This window comes from Loxodonta africana, chromosome 7 (genome assembly GCF_030014295.1).
Source record: "Loxodonta africana isolate mLoxAfr1 chromosome 7, mLoxAfr1.hap2, whole genome shotgun sequence".
Lineage (NCBI taxonomy): Eukaryota > Metazoa > Chordata > Mammalia > Proboscidea > Elephantidae > Loxodonta > Loxodonta africana.
Window position 1 is genome coordinate 113,935,098 of NC_087348.1, and position 25,184 is coordinate 113,960,281.

The following is a 25,184-nucleotide window of genomic DNA, read 5'->3' on the forward strand; positions in this document are numbered from 1 at the left end:
AGTGCTTGGGTATGCAACATGCAAACCTGATGGTGAGGGAACCAGGGCAGGAGCTAGGGAATGTCCAAGAGACATTATATTACCTGTATGTAAGTAAGGAGCCCTGGCGGTGCAAAGGTTAAGCGCTGGGCTGCTAACCGAAAGGTTAGCAGTTCAAACTCACCCTGTGGCTCCACGGGATGAAGACCTGGCAATCTGTTGCTATAAGGATTACAGCCTAGAAAATTCTATGTACAGGCAGTTCTACTCTGTTATGTGAGGTTCTTATGAGTTGAAAATCAGCTTGGCGGCACCTAACAACAACAATAGATATGTAACTAAACTTAAACCCTTTCTGGAGAAAGATAGGCACGAATAGGTAAACAGAAATACCTCTGCAGCACAGAAAAATTGATGCTTGGAGTCCAAGTTTCCAGGAGTTAATTAATACCTTTAGCACACTCATGATAGGCAAGGAGGCAGATAATGCATTCGGGGAAGATTTCCATCACAGTGGTTGAGTAGTTTTATAGCTATTGCCTAATGGGAATTTTTCTTTCTCTGGAAATCTCAAAAATGTATTTCTCACCATTTGTTGTATAAGAATTAATTCTGAGACGACATGATCTTATACAGAGAAAACCCTAAGGAATCCTCCAGAAAACTACTGAAACCAATAGAAGAGTTCAGCAGTGTATCAGGTTATGAGATAAACATACAAAAATCAGTTGGGTTCCTCTACATCAACAAAAAGAACATTGAAGAGGGAATCACCAAATCAATACCATTCACAGTAGCCCCCAAGAAGATAGAATAGTTAGGAATAAATCTTAGCAAAGATGTAAAAGACCTATACAAAAAAAACTACAAGGTACTACTGCAAGAAACCAAAAGGGACCTACATAAGTGGAAAAACATACCTTGCTCATGGGTAGGAAAACTTAACATAGTAAAAATATCTATTCTACCAAAAGCCATCTATATACACAATGCACTTCTGATCCAAATTCCAAAAACATTTTTTAACGTGATGGAAAAACAAATCACCAACTTCATGTGGAAGGGAAAGAAGCCACAGATAAGTAAAGCATTACTGAAAAAGAAGAACGAAGTGGGAGGCCTCACTCTACCTGATTTTAGAACCTATTATACAGCCACAGTAGTCAAAACAGCCTGGTACTGGTACAACAACAGGCACAAAGACCAATGGAACAGAATTGAGAACCCAGATATATATCCATCCACATATCAGCAGCTGATATTTGACAAAGGCCCAGTGTCAGTTATCCATCTGCAAAAAAATGAAACAAGACCCATACCTCACACCATGCACAAAAACTAACTCCAAGTGAATCAAAGACCTAAACATAAAGTCTAAAACGATAAATATCATGGGAGAAAAAATAGGGGCAACGTTAGGAGCCCTGATACAAGGCATAAACAGAGTGTAAAACATTACTAAAAATGCCAAAGAGAAACCAGATAACTGGGAGCTCCTAAAAATCAAACACCTATGCTCATCTAAAGACTTCACCAAAAGAGTAAAAAGACCACCTACAGACTGGGAAAAAATTTTCAGCTACGACATCTCCGACCAGGGCCTGATCTCTAAAGTCTACATGATTCTGCTAAAACTCAACCACAAAAAGACAAACAACCCAATTAAAAATTGGGCAAAGTATATGAACAGGCACGTCACTAAAGAAGACATTCAGGCAGCTAACAGATACATGAGGAAATGCTCTTGATCATTAGCCATTAGAGAAATGCAAATCAAAACTACAATGAGATTCCATCTCACTCCAACAAGGCTGGTATTAATCCAAAAAACACAAAATAATAAATGCTGGAGAGGCTATGGAGAGATTGGAACACTTATACACTGCTGGTTGGAATGTAAAATGGTACAACCACTTTAGAAATCGATTTGGCGCTTCCTTAAAAAGCTAGAAATAGAACTACCACATGACCCAACAATCCCACTCCTCGGAATATATCCTAGAGAATAAGAGCCTTTACACAAACAGATATATGCACACCCATGTTCACTGCAGCACTGTTTACAACAGCAAAAAGATGGAAGCAACCAATGTCCCCATCAATGGATGAATGGGTGAATAAATTATGGTATATTCACACAGTGGAATACTATTTATCGATAAAGAACAGTGGTGAATCTGTGAAACATTTTGTAACGTGGAGGAATCTGGAAGGCATTATGCTGAGTGAAATTAGTCAGTTGCAAAAGGACAAATATTGTATAAGACCACTATGATAAAATCTTGAGAAATAGTTTAAACTGAGGAGAAAACACTCTTTTGTGGTTACAAGACGGGGGAAGGAGGAAGGGAGATAGTAGATAGTAGATAAGAATTACTACTCAATACAAGGGTGGTCAGCACAACTGGACTAAACCAAAAGCAAAGAAGTTTCCTGAATAAACTGAATGCTTCGAAGGTCAGTGAAGCAGGGGCAGGGGTTTGGGGACCATGGTTTCAGGTGACATCTAAGTCAACTGGCAAAATAAAATCTATTAAGAAAACATTTTGCATCCCACTTTGAAGTGTGGCGTCTGGGGTCTGAAACGCTAGCAAGCAGCCATCTAAGATGCATCAATTGGTCTCAACCCACCTGGATCAAAGGAGAATGAAGAACACCAAGGACACAAGGTAATTACGAGCCCAAGAGACAGAAAGGGCTACATGAACTAGAGACTACATCATCCTGAGACCAATAGAACTACATGGTGCCTGGCCACAACTGATGACTGCCCTGAGAGGGAACACAACAGAGAACCCCTGAGGGAGCAGGAGAGCAGTGGGATGTAGACCCCAAATTCTCATAAAAAGACCAGACTTAATGGTCTGACTGAGACTAGAAAGACACCAGTGGTCATGGCCCCCAGACCTTCTGTTGGCCAGGATAGGAACCATTCCCAAAGCCAACTCGTCAGACATGGATTGGACTGGACAATGGGTTGGAGAGGGATGCTGATGAGGAGTGAGCTCCTTGGATCAGGTGGACACTTGAGACTATGTTGGCATCTCCTGTCTGGAGTGGAGATGGGAGGGTAGCGGGGGTTAGAAGCTGGCAAGATGGTCATGAAAAGAGAGACTGGAAGGAGGGAGCGGGCTGTCTCATTGGGGCGAGAGTAATTGGGAGTATGTAGTAAGGTGTATATAAGTTTATAAGTGAGAGACTGACTTGATTTGTAAACTTTCACTTAAAGCACAATAAAAATTATTTAAAAAAAAAAAGAATTAATTGTTTGCAAAGTTACTTTGATATCTGTGACACATTCCACCAAAGTTTAATTTTCTCCCTCTCATAACAGGTCCTATACCGAAAGTGGTGGAGTCTGTTGCTGCAGTGGAAAGTCTCAGACAGTTTTTATGCTTCGCTTCTAGCTCTGCCCTTTTTAGCTATGAGACATCGAGCATGCTACTTAAATTTTCTGAAACTCAAAACTCAATTCCCTCATCTGTACAAAGAGGATAATTTCTCCAAGATCCCACAGCTAATTAACGACAGAGCTCTGATTTGGTCAAATGTCTATTCTCCCTCCAAGAACCTATGATCTTAGTAGCTATACAATACCTAAACAGAAAGCATCTAGAAACTCTAAGTTGTACAAATGCAAAGTAACATAACTACTTTGCTATGTTAAAGAGTCACAGAGAAAGATAGATTTATTTTAAAATGATTTCCCAACCTCCAAAAGAATTAACATGATATTTTTAGGAACTAGTAGTCAACATTTACTAATGTTGGCACTGTAGATGAATTTAATTAGCCTTTACAATGATACTGTGAGGTAGATACTATTATTGTCCCCATTTCACAGATGTGGAAATTGAGGCATGGAGATGTTAAGGACTTTGCCTATGCTTTGAAAACTGGTAAGCGGTTGAGCTAGGTTTGGAATTCAAGTGGTCTGGCTCTAGCATCTGTGCTCATGATAATTAAGCCATCTTGCTTCAAAAAGACTTAAAAGAATTTAAAAAGATAACATACATATAACTGTATACTGTAAGATGTGCTTATAAAATGAACGACGTATGGAAGATGTATTAAGGAAAAGTTTCAATGCACTCTGAGGATGACAGTGGGCATTTTGCTATTTTTACATTTATATCCAAGTGACGCAATGTTTAAGTGCCCAGCTGCTAACCAACACACCCAGTGACCCTGAGGGGGAAAGACCTGGTGATCTGCTTCTTCTGTAAAGACTACAGCCAAGAAACCCAAGGTCGAGAAGAGAGAGTATTGACATGTCGTGGGGTTGTTAACCAATGTCATAGAACAACGTGTGTACCAACTGTTTAATGAGAAACTAGTTTGTTCTGTAAACCTTCATCTAAAGTAAAATAAAAAAAGAAAATTGCTAGTCTATAGAGATTTAATCAACTTTTATATATTGACCTTGTATCTGGCAAGATTGCTAAACTCACTTATTAAGTCCTGTGGACTTTTTGTAGATTCTATAGGGTTTTCCATGTACACAATAATGCTATTTGCAAATAATAACAGTTTTACTTCTTCCCTTGTAAATTTTTATGCCTTTTATTTTTCTTGCCTTACTGTACTAGCTAGGACTTCCAGGAAAATGTTGCATAGAAATGGTGAGAATGGACATCCTTGCCTTATTTCCGATCTTAGTGAAAAAGTATTCATTGTTTCACCATCAAGTATGATGTTGGCTGTAGGTTTTTTTAATAGATGCTCTTTATCAGGTTGAGGAAGCTTCCTTCTCTTCCTAGTATAGTCATAAATTAGTGTTGAAATTTGTAAAATGCTTTTTCTGTATTTATTGAAAAAATCATATAACATGATTTTCTCCTTTTTTTCTCTTGGTGTGATGAATTACACTAACTGATTATTGAATGTTTAGCCAACCTTGCATTTCTGAGATCTCATTTGGCCATACTGTAAAAATAAAATTAAAATAAAAAGATTACAAGCAAGCCCTGGGGGCAGTTCTGCTGTCACATGGCGTTGCTATGAGTCGGAAGGAACTTGACGGCTCTCAACAGCAACAACTAAGAGTCTTTTAATGTATGTTTTAAAACATGATACAATTTATGATACAGACTAAAGGTTCATGACAAGGAAGTGCAATGCATTATCGTGACTTTATTCTGGACCACAATTTTTTTTTTTTACTTTAGAGGACATTTTGGGACAATTAGAAAAATGTAACTAAGGATTATAGATTACCCACTGCCGTAGAGTCGATTACAACTCATAGCGACCCTATAGGACAGAGTAGAACTGTCCCACAGAGTTTCCAAGGAGCACGTGGTAGATTCGAACTGCTGACCTTTTGGTTAGCAGCCGTAGCACTTAACCACTGTGCCACCAGGGTTTCCGATTATAGATTAAGCAATAGTATTTTCTCCAGGATAACCATCCTGATTTTGATCACTGGACTGTCTTGTAAGAGAATGGAAAATGTTCTTGTTCTTAAGAGATGCACACTGAAGTATTTAGAGGTCAAGGGGCAAGGCGTCTACACTTCTTTGCAAATGCTTCAGAAAAAAATACACATATAAACAAAAAAACAATAAAGCAAATATGGCAAAACGTTAACTGCTAAATCTTGGTGAGAGGTTTACAGAAGTTCTTTGTGCTATCCTTGCAATATGTGATATATTTTGAAGTAAAAAGTTAAATAGACTGTTCAAAATTAATTAATTATTGTTGAAGTAACCCCCAAAGATGATAACACCATTGATGTATGAATTCTACAGGTGTTTCAACCATCTACTCCTATGCCTGGGGTATTAATTTTGTACTAGCAGTCACCATGGATACTGAACAAAACAAATTAACTGATGCGAACATGTCTGCGCTTGTAGGTTTTCCTAATAAAAATCAGTTTTAAAAAATCAAGCTACAGCCATAGGGATGAATGACTGAAAAACTGATTTTACAACTGACTTGTAGGATGAGTTTAGACAACCTTTAAATTGTTTTTCCTCATTGATAAAATTCAGGTATCAATGCTTGGGCCCATAGTAGACATGAAATATATTTTAGTTGAGTAATAGTCTATTGTCTTATTGAACTATGCTAAACTAGTTTCCCCCAAAGAGAACCTGAGATAAGGGCTTTCATGGGTTTTTTTTTTTTTTTTTTTTTTGCGTTGGCGGAAGTGATTGCAAAGAACAGCAGGGAGGGACTTGGAAGAGTGAAATGGGGAAAGATGAAAGTCAATCCAAGGATGCATCATCAAGCCAATCTTCACTGTGGCATCTGGTACTTGATCGCACTAGGGACCCTCCGTGAAGCCAAAGAATGCACCACAAAATTGTCTGCACAGTGGACGACTGCCATAGCAACGTTTGGAGTTAAAATACAAGGTGGACTGAGAAAAACGTATACAGGGGCACAACACAGGTGTCTATGACTAGCGTTATCGTGAGCCAATACGTGCACATGAAGTGATATAAATTAGGAAGTATGAAATATGTCAAAACTATATTGTATTGAATTAATTTTTGTAAAATTTGTCTATCACACATTCTTATGATGATAATAACTGAGTAAACTAAGTATCCAGTTCTTATTACATGCCAAACACTGCAGGAAGCATCGTTATCATCGGTTCATTTAACTCTCAGAACAAACCTGGGAGATAGTCGTATCTCAGTAGTTTTCATCCAGGGGCAATATTACACTTCCGGGGACATTTGGCAATGTCTGGAGACCTTTTTGGTTGTTATGACAAGGAGGGGATGCTACTGGCATTTAGTAAGTACAGGCCAGAGATGCTGTTAAACATCCCATAATGCACAAGACTGCTCCCCCACAAGAGAGTGCATTATCTGTCCCCAAATAGTGCCAAAGTTGAGAAATCCTAGTATATCTTTATTCCCATTCTATAGCTGAAGAAACTGAAGCTAAATAAAATTAAGTGAATTTTCTTGGGTCAAAAAGCTAGTAAGTGATGGAATTAGGATGTAAATTCTAGTCTGTTTGATTCTAAAGCCCATGTATATTTATAACCATGCTGTACTGCCTCCAGTTACAGGCAAAATATAAGTTCATTTTAGAAGTCATATGTGGAGGGTCCAACGTTGATGGGCCCAATGGGCCAGTTACAATAGTAATTACAACAGAGAGTTGAAAAATGCAGATAATGATGGGAAATAATCGATATTTCTGTTTTTGTAAGTAGTCGGTACTGGGGAAATTGAAAGCATTAGACTGTTAGAAATCTCTTATGCATGTTTTCGACCTTTCTTGTCACTCTGGAGTTCTGCATCAATATGAATCAGATGGAAAGGAATGTAGTACCAGGAGGAAGAAAATTTGGAAAATTTGGGATAATGATTATTCTTATAATCAGAAACACAGCCATGGATTTTCAAATTCTTCGTCCAGATTCTGTTTTCTACCCGCCCCTCCTTTTAACTAGCAGTTTATGATTACCCACAAGGTTCAGACACATCCATTTCCAAAGAAATGAATGATCACCCATTAGAGTGGCTTCACTGAACCAAGTCCAAGACGGGCCATCTCTGCCCAAGGCCATCATTACCTCTTGTACTTGCTAGTCTTTCACATTAATGGTTTTCCAAGAGAGCATGAAAACAGGGTATTCGGAATCGGGAATAAATACACAGCAGCACATGGCATATTGCATAGGATCTGGCCATTTCCTCTAGTAAGGACCGTGTTAAATTAAGACAGATGACCTGCTTGGAGGGAGAGGAAAAGGCTGCAGAGAGGCAATGAGTGGATATGGTGTAGGCTTTATGGGTAGACATTCCTGAATTGGAATCCCAGCTCTGCCACACAAGCTGTAGGGCCTTACGCAAGTCACACAGGTTTCCTAAACTTCAATTTCCCCGTCTATAAAACTGGGATAATAATGTCTTCCACAGAGCCTGCTACACTGTAGGTATTCAGTATATACCAGCTGCGATATTTACTTCATTTTAGGACCTCAAGTGCAGAAAGTTAAATTAATCATACTCTTTAATTCATTGTACAAGATTATCGTGGATCCTCAAGATTCTCAAGTCCTAAATGTATTGTGTTGTGTTGTATTTTGCTTTCCCTTCACTCCCCCGCACCCCTGCTCTTATTCTTCCCCTCATATAGGTACTCACTCTATTGGGTCTATTATATATCTTTGGCTGTATGTGTTTACTTGAAAAAAATTAGTGCATTTCCATATACATGCGTCTGCAATGTTTTAAAATTAACATATGTGATATTCTGCCATAGTATAGACTTCAATCTGTTTCTTTTTCTTCACTCAAACCACGTGTTTATGATCTGTATCTCTAGGTCATTGCTCCTGACTATTGGCCCACTATTCCACTCTATGCATCTACCGTGTATTGCCTACCTGTTCCTCTTCTGATGAACACACAGGCTGCCTCCAACTATCTGCCAGCAAGCTGATGAACAGCCTGGACATGTGCCCATATTACCTCCACACAAGCTTTTCAATAGATACAGAGTTTTGTTGTGTGCCGTCGAGTTGATTCCAATTCATAGCAACCCCATGTGACAGAGTAGAACTGTCCCATTAGGTTTCGTAGGCTGCAATCTTTATGGAAGGAGCCCTGGTGGTGCAACAGTTAAGCGTTTGGCTGCTAACCGAAAGGTCAGTGGCTCGAACCTACCAGCTGCTTTGAAAGATGTGGCAATCTGCTTCCGTAAAGATTACAGCTTTGGAAGCCCTATGGGGCTGTTCTACTCTGTGCTACAGGGTCACTATGAGTCGGAATTGACTCGACGGTACACAACAACAACAACAATCTTTATAGGAGCAGGTAGCCACGTCTTTTCTCCTGTAGAGCCTCTGGGTAGGTTCATACCACTGACCTTTTGGTTAGCAGCCAAGGTATATGTGCCACCAGGGCTCCTTAGATACAGAGTAGTATTTAATACAGTTCTACACATATTTATGTTTAAAATAATCTTTGAAAATTAAGAATAGAGAGGTGTTTTCTTAAAATTATAAAGGCCAAAAACCAGATATTTACAGCAAACCATTCAAAATGGAAGCATTTCACAGATGGTCCCTTTAAAATCAGGAAGAAGACAAGAATGCCAGCTATCACAGCAACCTCCAATATTTTACTGGAAAATCTGACCAACATGGTAAGACAAGAAAAATAAATAACAGTAAGGATAAAAAGGGATGAGACCAAATTGTCATTATTTGTAAATCGTATCATCACATACATACAAACTTAAAATTTTTTTTAATTAAAAACAAATCAAGGAGTTCAGCAAGCTTGATAAACAGTATCAACTTACAAAAATCATTATCATGTGTCTGCACTAATAATAACCAATTAGGAAATACAATGAAAACAAGATAGATTTCATATTAATTACAACAAAAGCTATAAAATTCCAGAAATTAACTTAAAAATACACAAGACTTTTATGCAAAAAAAAGTTTGAACTCATTTAAAGGACAAAAAGAGAAACTTAAATAAATGCAGAAATCTAACATTGTAAAGATGAGAGTTCTTCCAAAGTTAATTTATATATTCAATACAGTACCAATTGAAATTTGAGTAGAATTTTTAAAAGGAACTTGACAAACATTTTAAAATTTATATGGCAGAATGTTCATGAATAAATAAGTCAATTGAAAAAAGGATTAAAGAGGGAAGACTTGTTCTACTAGATTTTACAAACACTACAAAGAAATAATAATAAAAAATGGTGAAGAACTGATGCAGGACAGACATAGATAAGTGGGATAGAAATGGAAGGCACAGGACCAGATCCAAGTATACATGGCAAATTTCCATTTGCTGGAAGTGGCTCCACAAACCATTAGAGAAAGGACAGACTGTTTAGTAGGTGTGTTAGGGGAAAATGACTCACTATATGGAGGTAAAGTTAGATCCCTACCTCATACCACATATACAAGTGAACTCCTGGAGGCTAGAAGATATTTAGTGTGACTAGTAAGTTTACAAAGCTAGTAAAAGAAAATACCTTATAAACATACAGCAGGGAAAATTTTCTTTTAAAAAGATTCAAAAAGCACCAACAATAAAATGGTGGATTTGACAATATTAAAATTAAGGATTTTGGCTAGATAAAGGACTTCAGAGGCAAAATTAACAGACAATAGATTGGGAGAAGATATATACGATGTTAAAGAAAAAACAAAACACATAACTGAATTCTTTCAAATCACCAAAACGATATGGGAAACCCAGTCTCAAAAATGGGCAACAATCTAAGCACACACTTCAGAGAATGGAAAGCCCCAAAGCTGTCACTTACGTGAAGAAATGCATCCCACACTAGGGAGAAAATACAAACCGGAAAAGTAATAATGTGTGAAGATACCTTACACACATAAGATTGGCAAAAACTAGGAAGTAGGATAAGGCCAAGTTTCTGGGATGATGGAAGGAAATGGATATTCTTACACGCTGTTGGTGTGAGTGTGAACTTGCACAGTCACGGGCAATGCCTAGCGTGTACCCTTTCCTAGGAAATCAATTCTTGGGTAGATGTCCTAGATTAGCTCAATTATACTTACATACACTACTGTATAATATCATAAATATATTTATATATGTGAATTATAATATAAAATTATATTTACATAAAAAGATCCGAGATGCTCGGGGTGGCAGGCTGCCTTTAAATGCCACTCATCTACAAATTGGAAGTAAAAATATCCTTACAGGGTTGCCCTGAAGCTGGCAGTAACATACATGCAGAGGCCCTAAGAGGGATTCAATAATTGCTAACTTATTACTCACGCTCCATTCAAAAACACTTTTGATCTTTATTCTAAGGGTTCAGCAGGATTAAAATTTGGGTGGGCTGTGGAATTTGGCGCCCACATTGTCCTTTACCTGGGCCCCACATTCTGTTAAGGTTTGTTTCTACTTTTGCCGTGTCTCCTCATACCAAACACACTCTTTTGAAAATGAAAATGCTCTTTGAAGGTGAAATTAAATAAGAAAAAGAACAACAATAAAAATAGCCCCCCCCCCCCCCCGGTCAATTTACAACTCCCAGATTCTCACTTTGTTGCTCTGGATCTGGGTAGTCCACTGAGGGGTCAAGGTCAGATCAGAGCGCCAAGAGCGTTAGTTAACCTATTTGATTCTGTCCCTGGGGCACACTGGGGAGTTGGGGTCCCCCTGCCAAAAGGCTCTGGGAGAGGCAGCCTTCACTGAGGTGCGCAGGATGCAGGAAGCCGGGCAGGGACGGGGCGCATAAGGCAAAGGAAGCATTGCGCGGTGGGGGGGCAGGCAGCGGGGCAGTGGAAATCTACCGCACGCCGGCATTCTAAGGGCGCACGTAGTCCCGGTCCACGCCCGGGGGCCAACCGCTGGCACGAGCGGTGGGACGAGCGCCGAGCCCCTGCTGTACCCGGACCCAGACCGCTTCGCGCCTCGGGAACGCCCGCGGGCTATATGCGCCCCCGCCGCCCACGCGCGGGCATAGTGAGGCGGGAGACCTGCCAGCGCTCCTCAAGCCTTGCCATCCAGATGCCAAATTGATGCCCTAATTGATAACGCACTGCTCCTGAAGCCACTCTGGACTTCGGAACATGAGTGGACGGGCCCGCGTAAGAGCGCGAGGCATCGCCTGCCGCCCCAGCACCCCGGAAATAGGGCGCACTCAGGCCTCGCCATCGGTGTGTAGAAACGCTTAGTTGACTTATTTCACTCTTGCCCTTGGCTATCTCCAGCCCAGACAACGCCTTACTTTGCTTATATTTCTTACTTTCTGTTAGGCAGTAGTGCAGTATCTTCTCTCTCAACTTTGAGTCTTTCCAAGGTTTTTGCATTCTTTTCTTCTAAGGATCTTATTTGATTAAGATATTAATGTAGATTCATTAGGTAGTGAAGAGGACAGAAAATTGAAAGCAAGTGTGTCATTACCTTCCACTTTCTGACTTTTAATTACTGGATTTTGTTTTAAACTGCCTGGTAAAAATTGATGGACCTTCCAAAGTACCATTGTATAGCATATAATCGAAATAATCTGTAAAAATACATAATCTCAAATACAGATGGGGCTTAAGTTCAACCACTGTTTGAATTTGAGCAACCACCTTGGGTTGGGCTTCTTGTTGGATTTAGGCAACTGGATTGACTTGACCTGCAAATGAGCAACTTTTGAGTGATGTTACAACTACACACTTTTGTTATCCACAGCAACCTCTTCAACAAAAAGCACTCAGAGTGAGTCATCTTGTGGTCATTATGTCTTTACTCTCATAAAGCCGTCTTCTGTGGACTTCACATGCTTTATTGCAGATCAAGATGTAACAACATCTTGAACAAAGAGAAGTACTTACTGTGAAAAGAAAATAATATTCTCTTCACAAGAGCTAATTTTGGCCCACTTGATTCAGGAAGAGTCATCATCTGAACTGATGGCCCAGGTCTGCTGGCCTCCATCTATTTTCTTGCTAGAGATATGTTTACATGTTCAGATACGTAGCAGAGGCCCATGTCCATGGGCCTTGAAGCATGTAAGTCCATGCTCATTAGTACCACGTTCCCTCTGATGAGCTCCCTGAGTCAAGCATGGCGTTTCCTCTTCTTTATACCCCCAGGATCTAACACTGTATCTGGCTAGAGTTGGTACTAAAATCCAAGTTTGATGAATGGGGGAAATGACAGCTTGTTCTTATCCTTTTTTTTTTCCTTCTGGAATTGGCAGTCTCTTCACCTCTCACGGAGTTTTACCTGTTAATATTTCTTTTTCCTGGCTCGTGGTAATCTAATGACTTACGATACTGCTCTTTTGCTGTGATCGCCTTTTGATTTATGACTTAACATCATAAATCTGAACAAAACTTTTTTTTTTTGTCCCTTTTAGCCTGCATCTGTTGATGTTAGTGACAAGGACACACCCTCTAGCAGTGGCTACATGGGAACAAGCAGGATTTCACAGAAAAGTAAGAGTACCTATCTGCTCCATTCAGTTCCGTTCAATCTGGTGGCTGAGACTAAGCTTCACAGCAGCAGGGTCACTTCTTGAATATCCCGTTTTCCTTGCCTTGAAGGATCCGCCTTTCTCGTGTTCCTTTTGGGATCCTCTAAAACAGAGTCTGCTGCAGAGTTTCCTGACAGTGCTTCGCAGATAAGAACCCACAGATACTAGGAAGCTAGTTTTTTAGTAGTTTTTTGTTCACTGAAGAATTTTGAAAAAAAAAAATTTTTTTTAAATGCTTTGTAATGTATGGACACCCTGGTGGTATACGGTTAAACAGCTATGTCTGCTAACCAAAACGCTGGCAGTTCGACTCCACCAGCTGCTCCTTGGAAACTCTATGGGGCAGTTCTACTCTGTCCTCTAGGGTCACTATGAGTTGGAATTGACTCAACAGCAACGTGTTTGTTTGTTTGTTTTTATGGTGTATAAATGCCGGTGCCATTACCTTGCAGGATGGTAGAAACCTGGCATGCAAGCTGCTGTTCTCTTTTTCCTCACCCATGTAAACCCACATGTTGTTGAGTCTGACTCATGGCAGCTCCATGTGTGTCAGAGTACAACTGGGCTCCATAGAGTTTTTAGTGGCTGATTTTTCAGAAGTAGATTATCAGGACTTTCTTTTAAGGCCCCTCTGGACGGACTTGAGCCTCCAACCTTTTTGTGAGCAGCCAAGTGCATTAACTATTTGCACCACCTAGGGATTCCAGCCATGGTAGACATCGCCATTTAATGCTATCCCTTTTTCCTGCAAAGCCAGATTTGGCCTTAGGATACTTGTCAACGTGCTACTCCAAGTAGACACTATCACCCAGTGCGAGTTGTCATATCTAATGAAACCTGTTGGCCATTTCCCTTGTTTTGATCATGAAGTTATGTGATTGATTTCTTCCAAACGTGTAAGCTCCAAATACATAGGCCCTCCCAGACTGAGGATCGTCAGTCCTTCTGTTCATCTCACTCCTGGCTCTCCTGTCTGTGCTCTGTCCTGGGGGGGTTTCCAGCCATACTCAGGTACCTTCTGTGATCTGAACCTACACGAGTGAATGTGCTCTTCTCAGAAGACCTGCTCTGAGGCAATGCTTTAGGCCCAGCGCTGCTGCCACCATCAAACATTATTCCAATTTCTCTTTGCAGATTTCCTTCCATATCTGTCATACATTCTTGTGAATACCAAGTGGTGGAAACCCTTCATCCTTTAAGGATGAATTTAATTTTGAAAAACAGCCCAACATCATTTGAAACCACGAGCAATGAATGATCTGGGTAATCGAGCAAGGCTAATAGAATTTTATGTGGTTTTCCTCGGAGACTCAGACTCCACTGAGAAGGGTATGGACAGCAGTTTTGAGCAAGTGACTGCCATTTGGAGCAGTTGCCTGCAAAGGTCAAGTTGGAGTTCTAGAGTTAGTTCTCTTACTTCCTGTATTTTTATATTTTTAAGTTATTTTCAAAGTGCCAAATATGTATCTTAAAAAAAAAAATCACCTTGTACTCAGTTTAAACAAAATAATCATTTGGAAACAGATTTTAACTTCCTGTTTTCTAGAAGCTAATACTAGGTGATATGGCCCAAGGTGAAATACTGGCATTCATTCTCCAGGGGAATGATTTAGCATAAAAAGAGATGGCGATGTTCTGGGCAATTTCTCTGCCTTTCAGTGAGAAGGGTAAGAGATGTAGCCTCTCTCTGTGCAGAGAAGCAGGTGTGGGCAGTCTTAGTTTGTAACTCCTCAGGGTTATAAAGGAGCTAGAGAAGGGAGAGCTGCCCTCCATAAATGGGGTGGAGCAGGACATAGGGAGATAGAGCTTTGTCCTTAGCCAAGATGAGAATCAGACCAGTCCTATCCACAGTTTAGAGATGGGTCTAACTCAGCATCTGTTTTTTCTAACGAAACATTTCATACTTCCTTCACAGTTTTTCATTTTTAGGGGGAAGACATCTCTATATAGTCTTATGTTGCTTTCAGCAATGTGTGGAAGTTTTATTAAAACCACAAAAATCTTAGCTTTGTTTGAGAATGCGTTTTTGTTACAGTAGTTGTAAATAATATCAGTAGAATGAAATACGAGGTATTACTGAGTTGTCTTCCTATTTTAGATAAAGATGGTGTATCTTCTGGTGATGTTGGATGTACCTTCCTGGGAAGAGGTGGAAGAATCAGAAGAGAGTTCATGGATTTGGGTGCCTGTACCAGGGAGAAATTGGCACATGTAAGAGATTGCAAAACAGGTACGCAATCTTCATAGTGCTTATTTTTGGAATGTTACTAAATCTTCCTTAAGGAATTTTAGTTTCTAAGTCTAAAATAAAACAAGGTCGTGTATGCAGTTAATGGATATTTATTGAACATCTCCTGTGCTTAAGGCATTGTCTAGGCACTTTGGTTTCTTTGGCCTTAAGTTTCTGTTCTATTAATACAAATAATGACCCCCCCCACCCCTGGCAAATCACATCTTGTTTGCAGAAAAGATTTTCTCCTCACACCTGGGGTGGGAATTACAGAGAGGCTTCATGTCCTTCCCTACCCTTTTCACATATGGAGAATAATAACCGCTCTGGACTTCATAAGCTGTAAAAAGAAAAATGTGGCCTATTTCAGGGATTCTTTACCAGGAAAAAAAAAAAAAATTTTTTTTTTTTTTTTTACCAGGAGTTCAGACCCACCCCTGAAATTAAATGCAGAATTGTGGGTATATGCATTTTCTGGGAAGTGAGTCTGTTGTTTTCACTGGATTCTCAATGAAAGGCTTTGTGACTCCCCCTCACATGTTAAGACTCAGTAATGTAGATCAGTGTTTTTCAAACTTTTTTTAAAAACTATGCAGCACACTAAGAAATAGGTATAATCCAGCACGCACACACTTGAAACAAAAGTGCTTACCTTTATGAAATGCAAAGTATGATCTGGGTAGTGAAGTGAGGCTAATAGAATTTTAAAAATTGTATAAGGTATGTGGCTTTCCTGGGAGATTCAGACTCCACTCAGAAGGGTATGGACAGCAGTTTTGAGCAAGTGACAGTGCCATTTGGAATAGTTGCATACAAAGGTCAAGTTGGAGTTCTAGAGTTAGTTCACTTACCTCCTGTATTTTTATATTTTTAAGTTATTTTCAAAGTGCCAAAGATGTGTCTTAAAACATCACCTTGTACTCAGTTTAAACAAAATAATCATTTGGAAACAGATTTTAACTTAATATTTTCTAGAAGCTAATAATACTAGGTGAAGGGTGGGAAAGTGTTTTCCTCTGGTTACCAGGTGTTCTGTCTCCTTTTGGGAGCTTGTGAAGTTGCCTTCTTGTACTCCCTGTCTGGGTTGTTGCTGGCTCTGCTCCAAGATGGTGACACGGCCACGTTTGCTGGCAGGGGACCTCCACTGCATAGCTCTCTTTGTTCTCTATCAGTTTCTTCCTCCACTTGGTGCTTGATGTAGTTCTTTCTCCCTTCATTTGATGCTTAGGGTTCCAGATTGACGTTTGTATCTGTTTGTATCTGTTTTACGGGTCTTTGCTGCAGAGGGATGGCATGGTACATCTGTATGTAGCATCATGTTGGCTCCTGCTCCAAAAATAGATGTTTTTAATTATGTAAATAATAAATACGTGATTTTTGCAAAAAAATTTGTCTTTTTCAGGTTCTAGTGGAATACCTGTGAAACTGGTCACGAATCTCTTTAATTTAGACTTGCCCCAGGATTGGCAGCTCTATCAGTACTATGTGACATATATTCCAGATTTAGAATCTAGAAGACTGAGAATCGCTTTGCTTTACAGTCATAGTGAACTTTTCAACAAAGCAAAAGTATTTGATGGTGCCATCCTTTTTCTGTTAGAAAAACTAGAAGAAAAGGTATAGTATGATTAAGTTTTCACTATATATGTGTGTGAGTGTGTGTATGTGTATGTATATATATGTACATATCTGTATATGTAGTGGCTCTGGTGGTGCAGTGGTTAAGAGCTCGGCTGCTAACCATAAGGGTTGGCTGTTTGAGTCTACTAGCTGCTCCTTGGAAATCCTATGGATCAGTTCGACTCTGTCCTGTAGGGTCACTATCAGTCGGAATTGACTCGATGGCAGTGGGTTTGGTTTTTAGGTATATATGTGTATTGTATATATGCACAAACATGTATGTAAATATACATATATATGTATGCCTGTGTATGTGTATATATATGTGCACATGTGTATATACACACATATATATGGAATCCTGGTGGCACAATGGTTAAGGTCTTAGTTGATAACAAAGGTCAGTGGTTTGAACCCACCAGCTGCTCCATGGAAGAAAGTTGTGGCAGTCTGCCTCTGTGAAGATTACAGCCTTGGAAACCCAGTGGAGCATTGCTACCTGTCCTGTAGGGTCTCTATGAATTGGAAAATATGGCAGTGGGTGTGTGCGTGTATATGTGTATATATATGTATGTATGCATGTATGTGCATGTATACAAATGCACACACACGTGTACGTATATGTATGTATATGCTGTCAAGTCTGCTCTAACTCATGGCAACACTGTGTATAACAGGATGAATGTTGCCTGGCTTATGCCATCTTCACAATTGTTGGCATGTTTGAATCCAGCCATACAGTATTCTATTCTGATCCATAGGGGTTTCAATGGCTAATTTTCAGAAGTGGATTGCCAGGCCGGCCTTCCTAGCTTGTCTTAGTCTGGAAACTGCACTGAAAGCTGTCCACTGTGGTGACTCTGCTGGTGTTTGGAATATCAGTGGTGCAGTTCCCAGCATCACAGCAGCGCACAAGCCATCACAGTATGACAAACTGACAAACAAGTGGTGGATATATATACACACACATATATACGTTTATGCATATGTATACACGCACGTATACAATTTAACAGGCTAGTTGATTTTTGTGACAGCTGGAATGAGTGTTTCACTGATTCCTTTCCTCTTTCCTATTCCCCTACCTGAGAGCTAAAAGACGTCCTAATTAAGACTTCATCAGTAATTGATTTCTTAATTAAGAAGGTGATGGTCTTGCATTTTCAAAATAAGACCTCTCGTACAAACATTACTTTTTCAACGACTTTTATTTGGGTGAAGTATCCTTGAAATAGTCATCCTGCTTTCCTAAAATGGACACCCTGGTGGCATAGTGGTTAAGTGTTGGGCTGCTCACCAAAATGTTGGCAGTTTGAATCCACCAGGTGCTCCTTGGAAACTCTGTGGGCAGTTCTGTTCTGCCTTATAGGGTCGTTATGAGTTGAAATCGATTCCAGAGCAACAGGTTTGTTCGTTTTTTCCTAAGATAAGCAAGACTTTAAGAAGCATCCCTTACCCTGTGGCGTCAGTGCTTTAAACTCACTGATTTATTTGCTCCTGCGCGGGTGCACCTCTTTTACCAAATACCTTTACGTCAATCACTGATTCTAAAACTTGTTTCTTTCATGACTTGTTTCATCTTATACTCTAGCTTGTGAAATATGAGTTACCAATGTCACTTTTTAGGGTATTTTAAAAATGGTGCTACCATTGGAATGGTGATTGTATATTTCATATTCCCTTATCCATTTTTTACACTTTCAGCATTTTTAAGCCTAAGATAAAGATGTTGGAATTTATAATTTTCATTATATGTTTTCTAAAAGAAAATTAAAGCTGCAACCGGAAGAAGAACCGGTTTCTACAGAAGAATGAAAACCGGGCTGTCTTAGTCATCTAGTGCTGCTGTAAACAGAAATACCAGAAGTGGATGGCTTTAACAAAGAGGTTAAAGTCCAGATTCAGGGTGTCAGCTCCAGGGGAAGGCTTTCTCTGTCTTGTCTGCCTTCTCCTCAGTCTTCCCCTGGACTAGGAGCTTCTTTGCTCAGGAACCCCAGGTCTAAAGGACGCCCTCTGCTCTTGGCAGTGTTTTCTTGGTGGTATGAGGTCCCCCAGACACTCTGCCTGCTTTTCTTTTTTATTCCAAGAATTGAGCTCTGCCTCACTAACACAACAGCCACCTATCCTCCCTCATTAACATCACAGAGGCAGGATTTACAACATATAGAAAAATCACACAATGGATACACACATTTTTGGGGGGACGTAATTCAATCCATTACATGGGCATTGTATTAAAACTTTATAGTTCTGATCCTTGGAAAGCCTAATCCTTTAGGTCAGCATTTTGAGCAGGATGGTAACGATAGCATAAATTTAAATTTCTAGATTCCAGGCAGTTCTTTGTGAATTTCCTCAAGAAATGTTTCTGAGAACACTTGGGGCCTTCATCCATTCATTAGAACTGAGATCTATAGGCGTTTCTTGAGTGGTCATTCCATCTGGATATGGAAGCTTAAAATTATATCACATGGTTAAATTTAAGGGCCTGGAAAATCTGAAACTGTAACGTTGGAAACATTTTTATTCACCATCCAAACCAAACCCAGTGCCATCGAGTTGATTCCGACTCATAGCGACCCTATAGGACTGCCCCATAGAGTTTCCAAGGAGCACCTGACGGATCCGAACTGCTGACCCTTTGGTTAGCAGCCATAGCACTTAACCACTACTTCCACCAGGGTTCCCTATTCACGACAAATCCTTATTAATCCCTCAGTATTTTGTCCTGTGGCCACCAGATGTTAATAACATGCTAATATGGCCTCTCATACTTAAATGACTTATTTCAAATATATTGTTATCATTCAAGATCATCTTGTTTCTATAGATAAGTTTATAGTAATAGTTCAGGAATTTAGATATCTTATTATTATTATTATACACTACCCTGGAATGGAGTCCCTGCTAACCAAAAGGTTGGAGGTGCCTTGGAAGAAATGCCTGGCGCTCACCTTCCAAAAAATCAGCCATTGAAAATCTCATGGAGCTCGGTTCTGCTCTGACACATATGGGGTTGCCATGAGTTGGAATCAATGGCAACTAGTATTCGAATGGTCCAGTTTACTTCAGCTCTATTTAATCACGGTGGAAAATTTTTACTCTAAAGATGACAGAAATAAGTTAATACTATTCTTTTTCTCATTTAATGTATCTGAGCATGTAGTATGTGCCAAGCACCCTCTAGTTGCTGGAGATGGGGGCGGGCAAATAAATAGACCATTAAAACAGGGCGTGACAGACAAATCACATCTGCTGATTGTATTTCCCAGACACGGGTGATGCTAGATTTAGGTAGAACAGAGTTTTGTTACTCTTTATCAGCATATGGCCGGAGAAGGATGTAGCAGCCTGTTTCTGTAAAGATTACAGACTTGGAAACCCTATGGGGCAGTTCTGCTCTGTCTTGTAAGGTCAGTATGAGTCGGAATAGACTCAACGACAGCAGGTTTGGAGTTTTTTTTTGGCATCAGCATATGACCTGCCACCTAGTGACAGTGAAAAAGAAATGGTATCCTAAGGAAAATATTGCTATTCACACTATTTTCTTCTGATCTTAGTATTTGCCTCAGGCTTAATTCTGTACCCCACCCATCCCATACACACTTCCTACTATGCTTATTTTAGTGGAAAGAGCCCCTCCATAATTCACTGCACTGCAAAATAGTGTGGTTCTAGAAGTCCTGTTCAGCTGTCACTAGGCGTTCCACTGTCTTCCAGACTTTGTCTGTGCACCCGTGCTCTGTGTTGCTATCACTGTTCACATCCTACTGCCCTTTTTACAAATTCATTCTGCACTTAAAAAAAGCCTGCTGTGTGCCCGTCTGGTTGCTACCACCATGAAGGAAACAAGGATGAATAAAACAGCGTTCTTGTTCTCAAAAAAGTTTCAATTTAGTATCGAAGACAAGTCCTGTGTGGATAAACACAGTGCAAGGTAGGATGAATTAAATGCTATAGTAATAATACTAGTTGTTATTTTTATCATAGCTAACATTTACTGAGCACTTGTTTGTTGTTGTTCTTAGTTGCCATCAAGTAGTTTCCAGCTCACGATGACCTCATGTATTATAGTGTAGAACTGCTCCCTAGGGTTTTCTTGGCTATAATTTTAACGGAAGCAGATTGCCAGGCCTTTCTTCTGAGGTAAATAAATAAATAAATAAATAAATAAATAAATATTTTTATTTTTTACCACTGGGAGGATTCAAACCACCAACCTTTAGTTTAGCAGTTGAGAGCAAGCCATTGCACAGCGTATGTGTTAAGTTCTGTGCTTGGTTGTTCTCTGGAGCGTATTTCTCTTGAGTTGAACAAGTAATACTTTGTGTCTCATAAAGTAAACCCCTACCACCACTGCTACTGTCACACCTACTAGATTTCATTTGTTGAGCACTGTCTTAGTCATCTAGTGCTGCTATAACAGAAATACCACAAGTGGGTGGCTTTAACAAAGAGAAATTTATTTGCTAACTGTATAGTAGGCTACCTACCAGTCCAAATTCAGGGCATCAGCTCCAGGGGAAGGCTTTCTCTCTCTGCAGGCTCTGGGGGAAGGTCCTTCTCATCAGTCTTTCCTTGGTCTGGGAGCATCTCAGCACAGGAACCTCAGGTCCAAAGGACGTGCTCTGCTCCCGGCACTGCTTTCTTGGTGGTATGAAGTCCCCGTGTCTCTCCGCTCGCTTCTCTCTTTTATATTTCAAAAGAGATTGGCTTAAGACACTACCTAATCTTGTAGACCTCATCAATATAACCGCCGCTAATCCATCTCATTACATCACAGCGATAGGATTTACAACATATAGGAAAATCACATGAAATGGTGGACAGTCACACAATACTGAGAATCATGGCCCAGGTAAGTTGACAGATATTTTTGGGGGACACAATTCAACCCATGACAAGCACCAACTCTGCCAGGCCCTTTACATTCATGATCTCATTTTAGTCCTCTCCCCATCCCTGGAGTGTAAGAGAGGTTAAGCCACTTGCCCAAGGTCATCATACAGAGTTTGATGAAAGGAAGGAAAGGGACAGTTCATGGAGGGAGTTATATTTAATTAGCTTCTTGGTAGGATTTGGGTTAGTGGGGAGATTCATGGTCAGGGGTGGGGGCGGTTTATAGGCAAAGGAGCAAAGGCACTATAATAGGAAGTGAGGGTCATAGCTAGGAAGGAGTGGAAATTGTGGCCCCGTAAGTAGGCTGGGGTTTCATGAAGGAGGACTTGAAATGTCATGGTGAGGGATAGGAACCCTTCTTTTTGGGCCATTGAAGCCTCTGAAAAGGGGTTTCCATTGCAGCTGTGTGATATTGCAGTTACTCTGACCTTATCCTATTACATGGTTTAGGAGGCAGGGGGAAAGATGAATGAAATGCCACTAGAATAATCTGGGCAGGATGTAACAAGGGCTGGAACAAAGGTATAAACGGCTGCCTTTTATTTAAACTTCCCAAGTGTCAGGCCCAGTGCTCTGTGTTTTCTCTGCATTATCTCAGTTAATCTTCACAACCCGGTGACATAAATTGGACTCACTCCCACTTTAGAGAAGGAGGAAGGTCTTAAAGAATTCACCGTGCTCCAGATTACACAGGATGTGAGAGGAGCCCTGGTTAAGGGCTGGACTGCTAACCAGAAAATCAGCAGTTTGAATCCATCAGCTGCTCCTTGAAAACCCTGTGGGCCAGTTCCACTCTGTGACTCCAGAATCGACTCGACAGCAGTAGGTTTAGTTTTGGCTTAAGAGGCAGAAGACTGGAGTCTGTCTGATTTCAAAGCTTGTGCTGTTAAGCACAGAGGTAAATGATGGTATTGGACCAGCGGAAATAGATCAGAGGCCTTGCTGGTATAGATGCACTAAAACCAATAAAAGTGCACTGCTGTGGGGTCAGTTCTGACTCAGATGAGTAGATGCACTAAGACCTGTTGAACAATTAGGGGAACGTGGAGTGGAAGTGAAAGTTCCCTTTGAGATTAGCAGCCTGGGGACTGGAGGGTGGTGGGTTCCAAACAGACTTAGGAGACAAAAAAAGGAGTGGATTTTTGGTTGGGACCTGCAAGGGGGAGCAATGAGTTTGATCTTAGAGAAAACGAGTTTGAGGTACTTGGGGAGAAGTTCTCATGGCTGTTAGGAATAGAGTTCCCATATAGGGCTCCATGCTGAGAGGCTCTACTGCTACCTGCACCCCAAATCCTTTGTTGTTCTACTTAAACCTTTCTCCTACCATCCCTGCTGCAGCCTAAAAGCCGGAACAGCTCCTTCCTGCCAGACTTCTTTCTCCCGGATGTTGCCAAAGTGAGCTCCTTCTGATTTCTGTACAGTTTTATCTCAAGCAGGAAATCATCTCAGTGAAATATTTCATCCCCTGTGAAGGGTCCAAGTTCTCCTTGTTTTCGTGTCCTGACCATTTCCTGCCGTATATTGTTGGTTCAACTGGAAAGTGTTTAAAACTACACTTTAACTGTAAAAAGAGGGAGCAAAACAAACAAATGCACCTTAATCAGCTTCTGATTCTTTACCCCTTTGAAAAATCTTTGATCACGAATTGATATTTATTGACTGATTTATTCATTGTTTTTTTAATTCCAAAAACCTGTACTGAGCCCTGTCGGACCCAGGGAGTTTTATGTTTAGTCGGGGAGCTGGCACAGAAACCTGTTCACGCACTCCTTACATTGCCACAACATTGTTCCAGGTTATGAGAACGCTAGGGCTCTCTCCAGACCTCTCAAAAGTAAATAAGACAATCAGGTTCTTATCTGCTATGAATTCCTCTCTCTCCCCGTATTTACTTTCCTCTCTTGGCTCTCCCCTGTTCTTTGCTTTTCTCCTCTCTTCAGTGCTCTCTTGTAAGTAAATTTGTGAGAGGCAGTCCTCTGGAACCCATGAACCTGGGATGGTCAGAGCAAAAAACTAATTACTGTTGAGTCAGTTCCAACTCATAGTGACCCTGTAGGACAGAGGAGAACTGCCCCTTAGGGTTTCCAAGGCTGTGATCTTTACGGAAGCGGGCTGCCACATCTTTCCTCACACAGTGGCTGATGAGTTTGAACTGGCAACCTTTTGATAAGCCAGGCACTTAACCACTGCACCACTGGGATTCCTCGTGGTCAGGACAATCCACCAATAAGCTTCCTGGGAGTCCTTGAACCCCCGGAAAATGGGTACGTTATATACGTTGTTGTGATATATATGTATGTGACACTTTCTGGGGAGAATATCTAACTTTCATCAGACTCTCAAAGTAATTTTACTTTCCTTCCCCCAAGAGGTTAAGAACCACTGCTTTTTGGATGGAGTCTTTGATCCATGAGTCTAGCTTTGATTCTCCCGTAAGAAGTTAAGAGAGCAGAGAGATCTGTTGATTTTCTAGAATTAGCCAGATACCAGAAAGAAAAATCCTCTAAACATAACGTGGTGATTAGATTATTCATCACATACTAACACCTGCAGTTCGGTTTTTGTTAATGTGTACGAAATTGTGATGGCTTTATAATAGCGACATTCAGCACATGGGATAATCTGTACATCGCATATTAAATACTTCTTTTCCCAGGTCACGGAATTGTCAAGTGAAACGCAGAGAGGCGAGACTGTGAAGATTGTCATCACTCTGACGAGGGAGCTGCCGTCAAGTTCCCCCGTGTGCTTCCAGGTTTTCAGCATCATTTTCAAAAAGTAAGAAACTTTAAATGTGAATTTAATTTAGGCTAATGATACCTTTAAGTATAAAGCCTGGGTATTAAAACTATCAACCATTTTGTAGTAAAAGTGCCAGCAACAATGCCCCCTTTAGGGCAGTTTTTCCTTTTACTACCACAATAGCATTTTCACAGACTTGTATAAGGAGGTGCAACACTGTCCATCGCAGTCTGTCCTTGGTATAAACCATTATCATCCCAGTTGACTCAAAGAAGTCCAGGTTAGGTTGTGCTGTGTTATGGATTGAATTGTGTCCCCCCAAAAATGGATGTCAATTTGGCTAGGGCATGATTCCCAGTATTGTGTGATTGTCCAGCATTTTGTCGTCTGATGTGATTTTCCTGTGTGCTGTAAATCCTACCTCTATTCCCTGGTGGCATAGTGGTTAAGAGTTACGGCTGCTAACCAAAAGGTCAGCAGTTCGATTCTACTGGGCGCTCCTTGGAAACCCTGTGGGGCAGTTCTACTCTGTCGCAATTGACTCCACCATGGCAACAGGTTTGGTTTTTTTTTCTTTTTATGATGTTAATGAGGCAGATATGTTAATGAGGCAGGACTCAGTCTACAAGATTAGGTTGTATCTCACATCAGTCTCTTTTGAGATCTAAAACAGAGAAGCAAGCAGAGAGGAAAGGGACCTCTTACCACCAAGAAAGTAGTGCCAAAATCTGGGGTCCCTGTGCAGAGAAGCTCCTAGACC

The 25,184-nt window shown here is 40.5% G+C and overlaps 1 protein-coding gene across 1 annotated transcript in view; it reads left to right on the plus strand.

The window, feature by feature from the left end:
* The first annotated feature begins 11,451 nt into the window (after positions 1-11,451).
* The window catches only part of PIWIL4 (piwi like RNA-mediated gene silencing 4), a 56,392-nt gene continuing 42,659 nt past the window's right edge, over positions 11,452-25,184 (plus strand). The window contains exons 1-5 of the mRNA XM_003415590.3: positions 11,452-11,623; positions 12,817-12,895; positions 15,032-15,163; positions 16,566-16,780; positions 24,339-24,460. Coding sequence (XP_003415638.1) covers positions 11,537-11,623; positions 12,817-12,895; positions 15,032-15,163; positions 16,566-16,780; positions 24,339-24,460 — 635 coding nt within the window. The 5' untranslated portion in view covers positions 11,452-11,536. The remainder of the gene's footprint in view (positions 11,624-12,816; positions 12,896-15,031; positions 15,164-16,565; positions 16,781-24,338; positions 24,461-25,184) is intronic.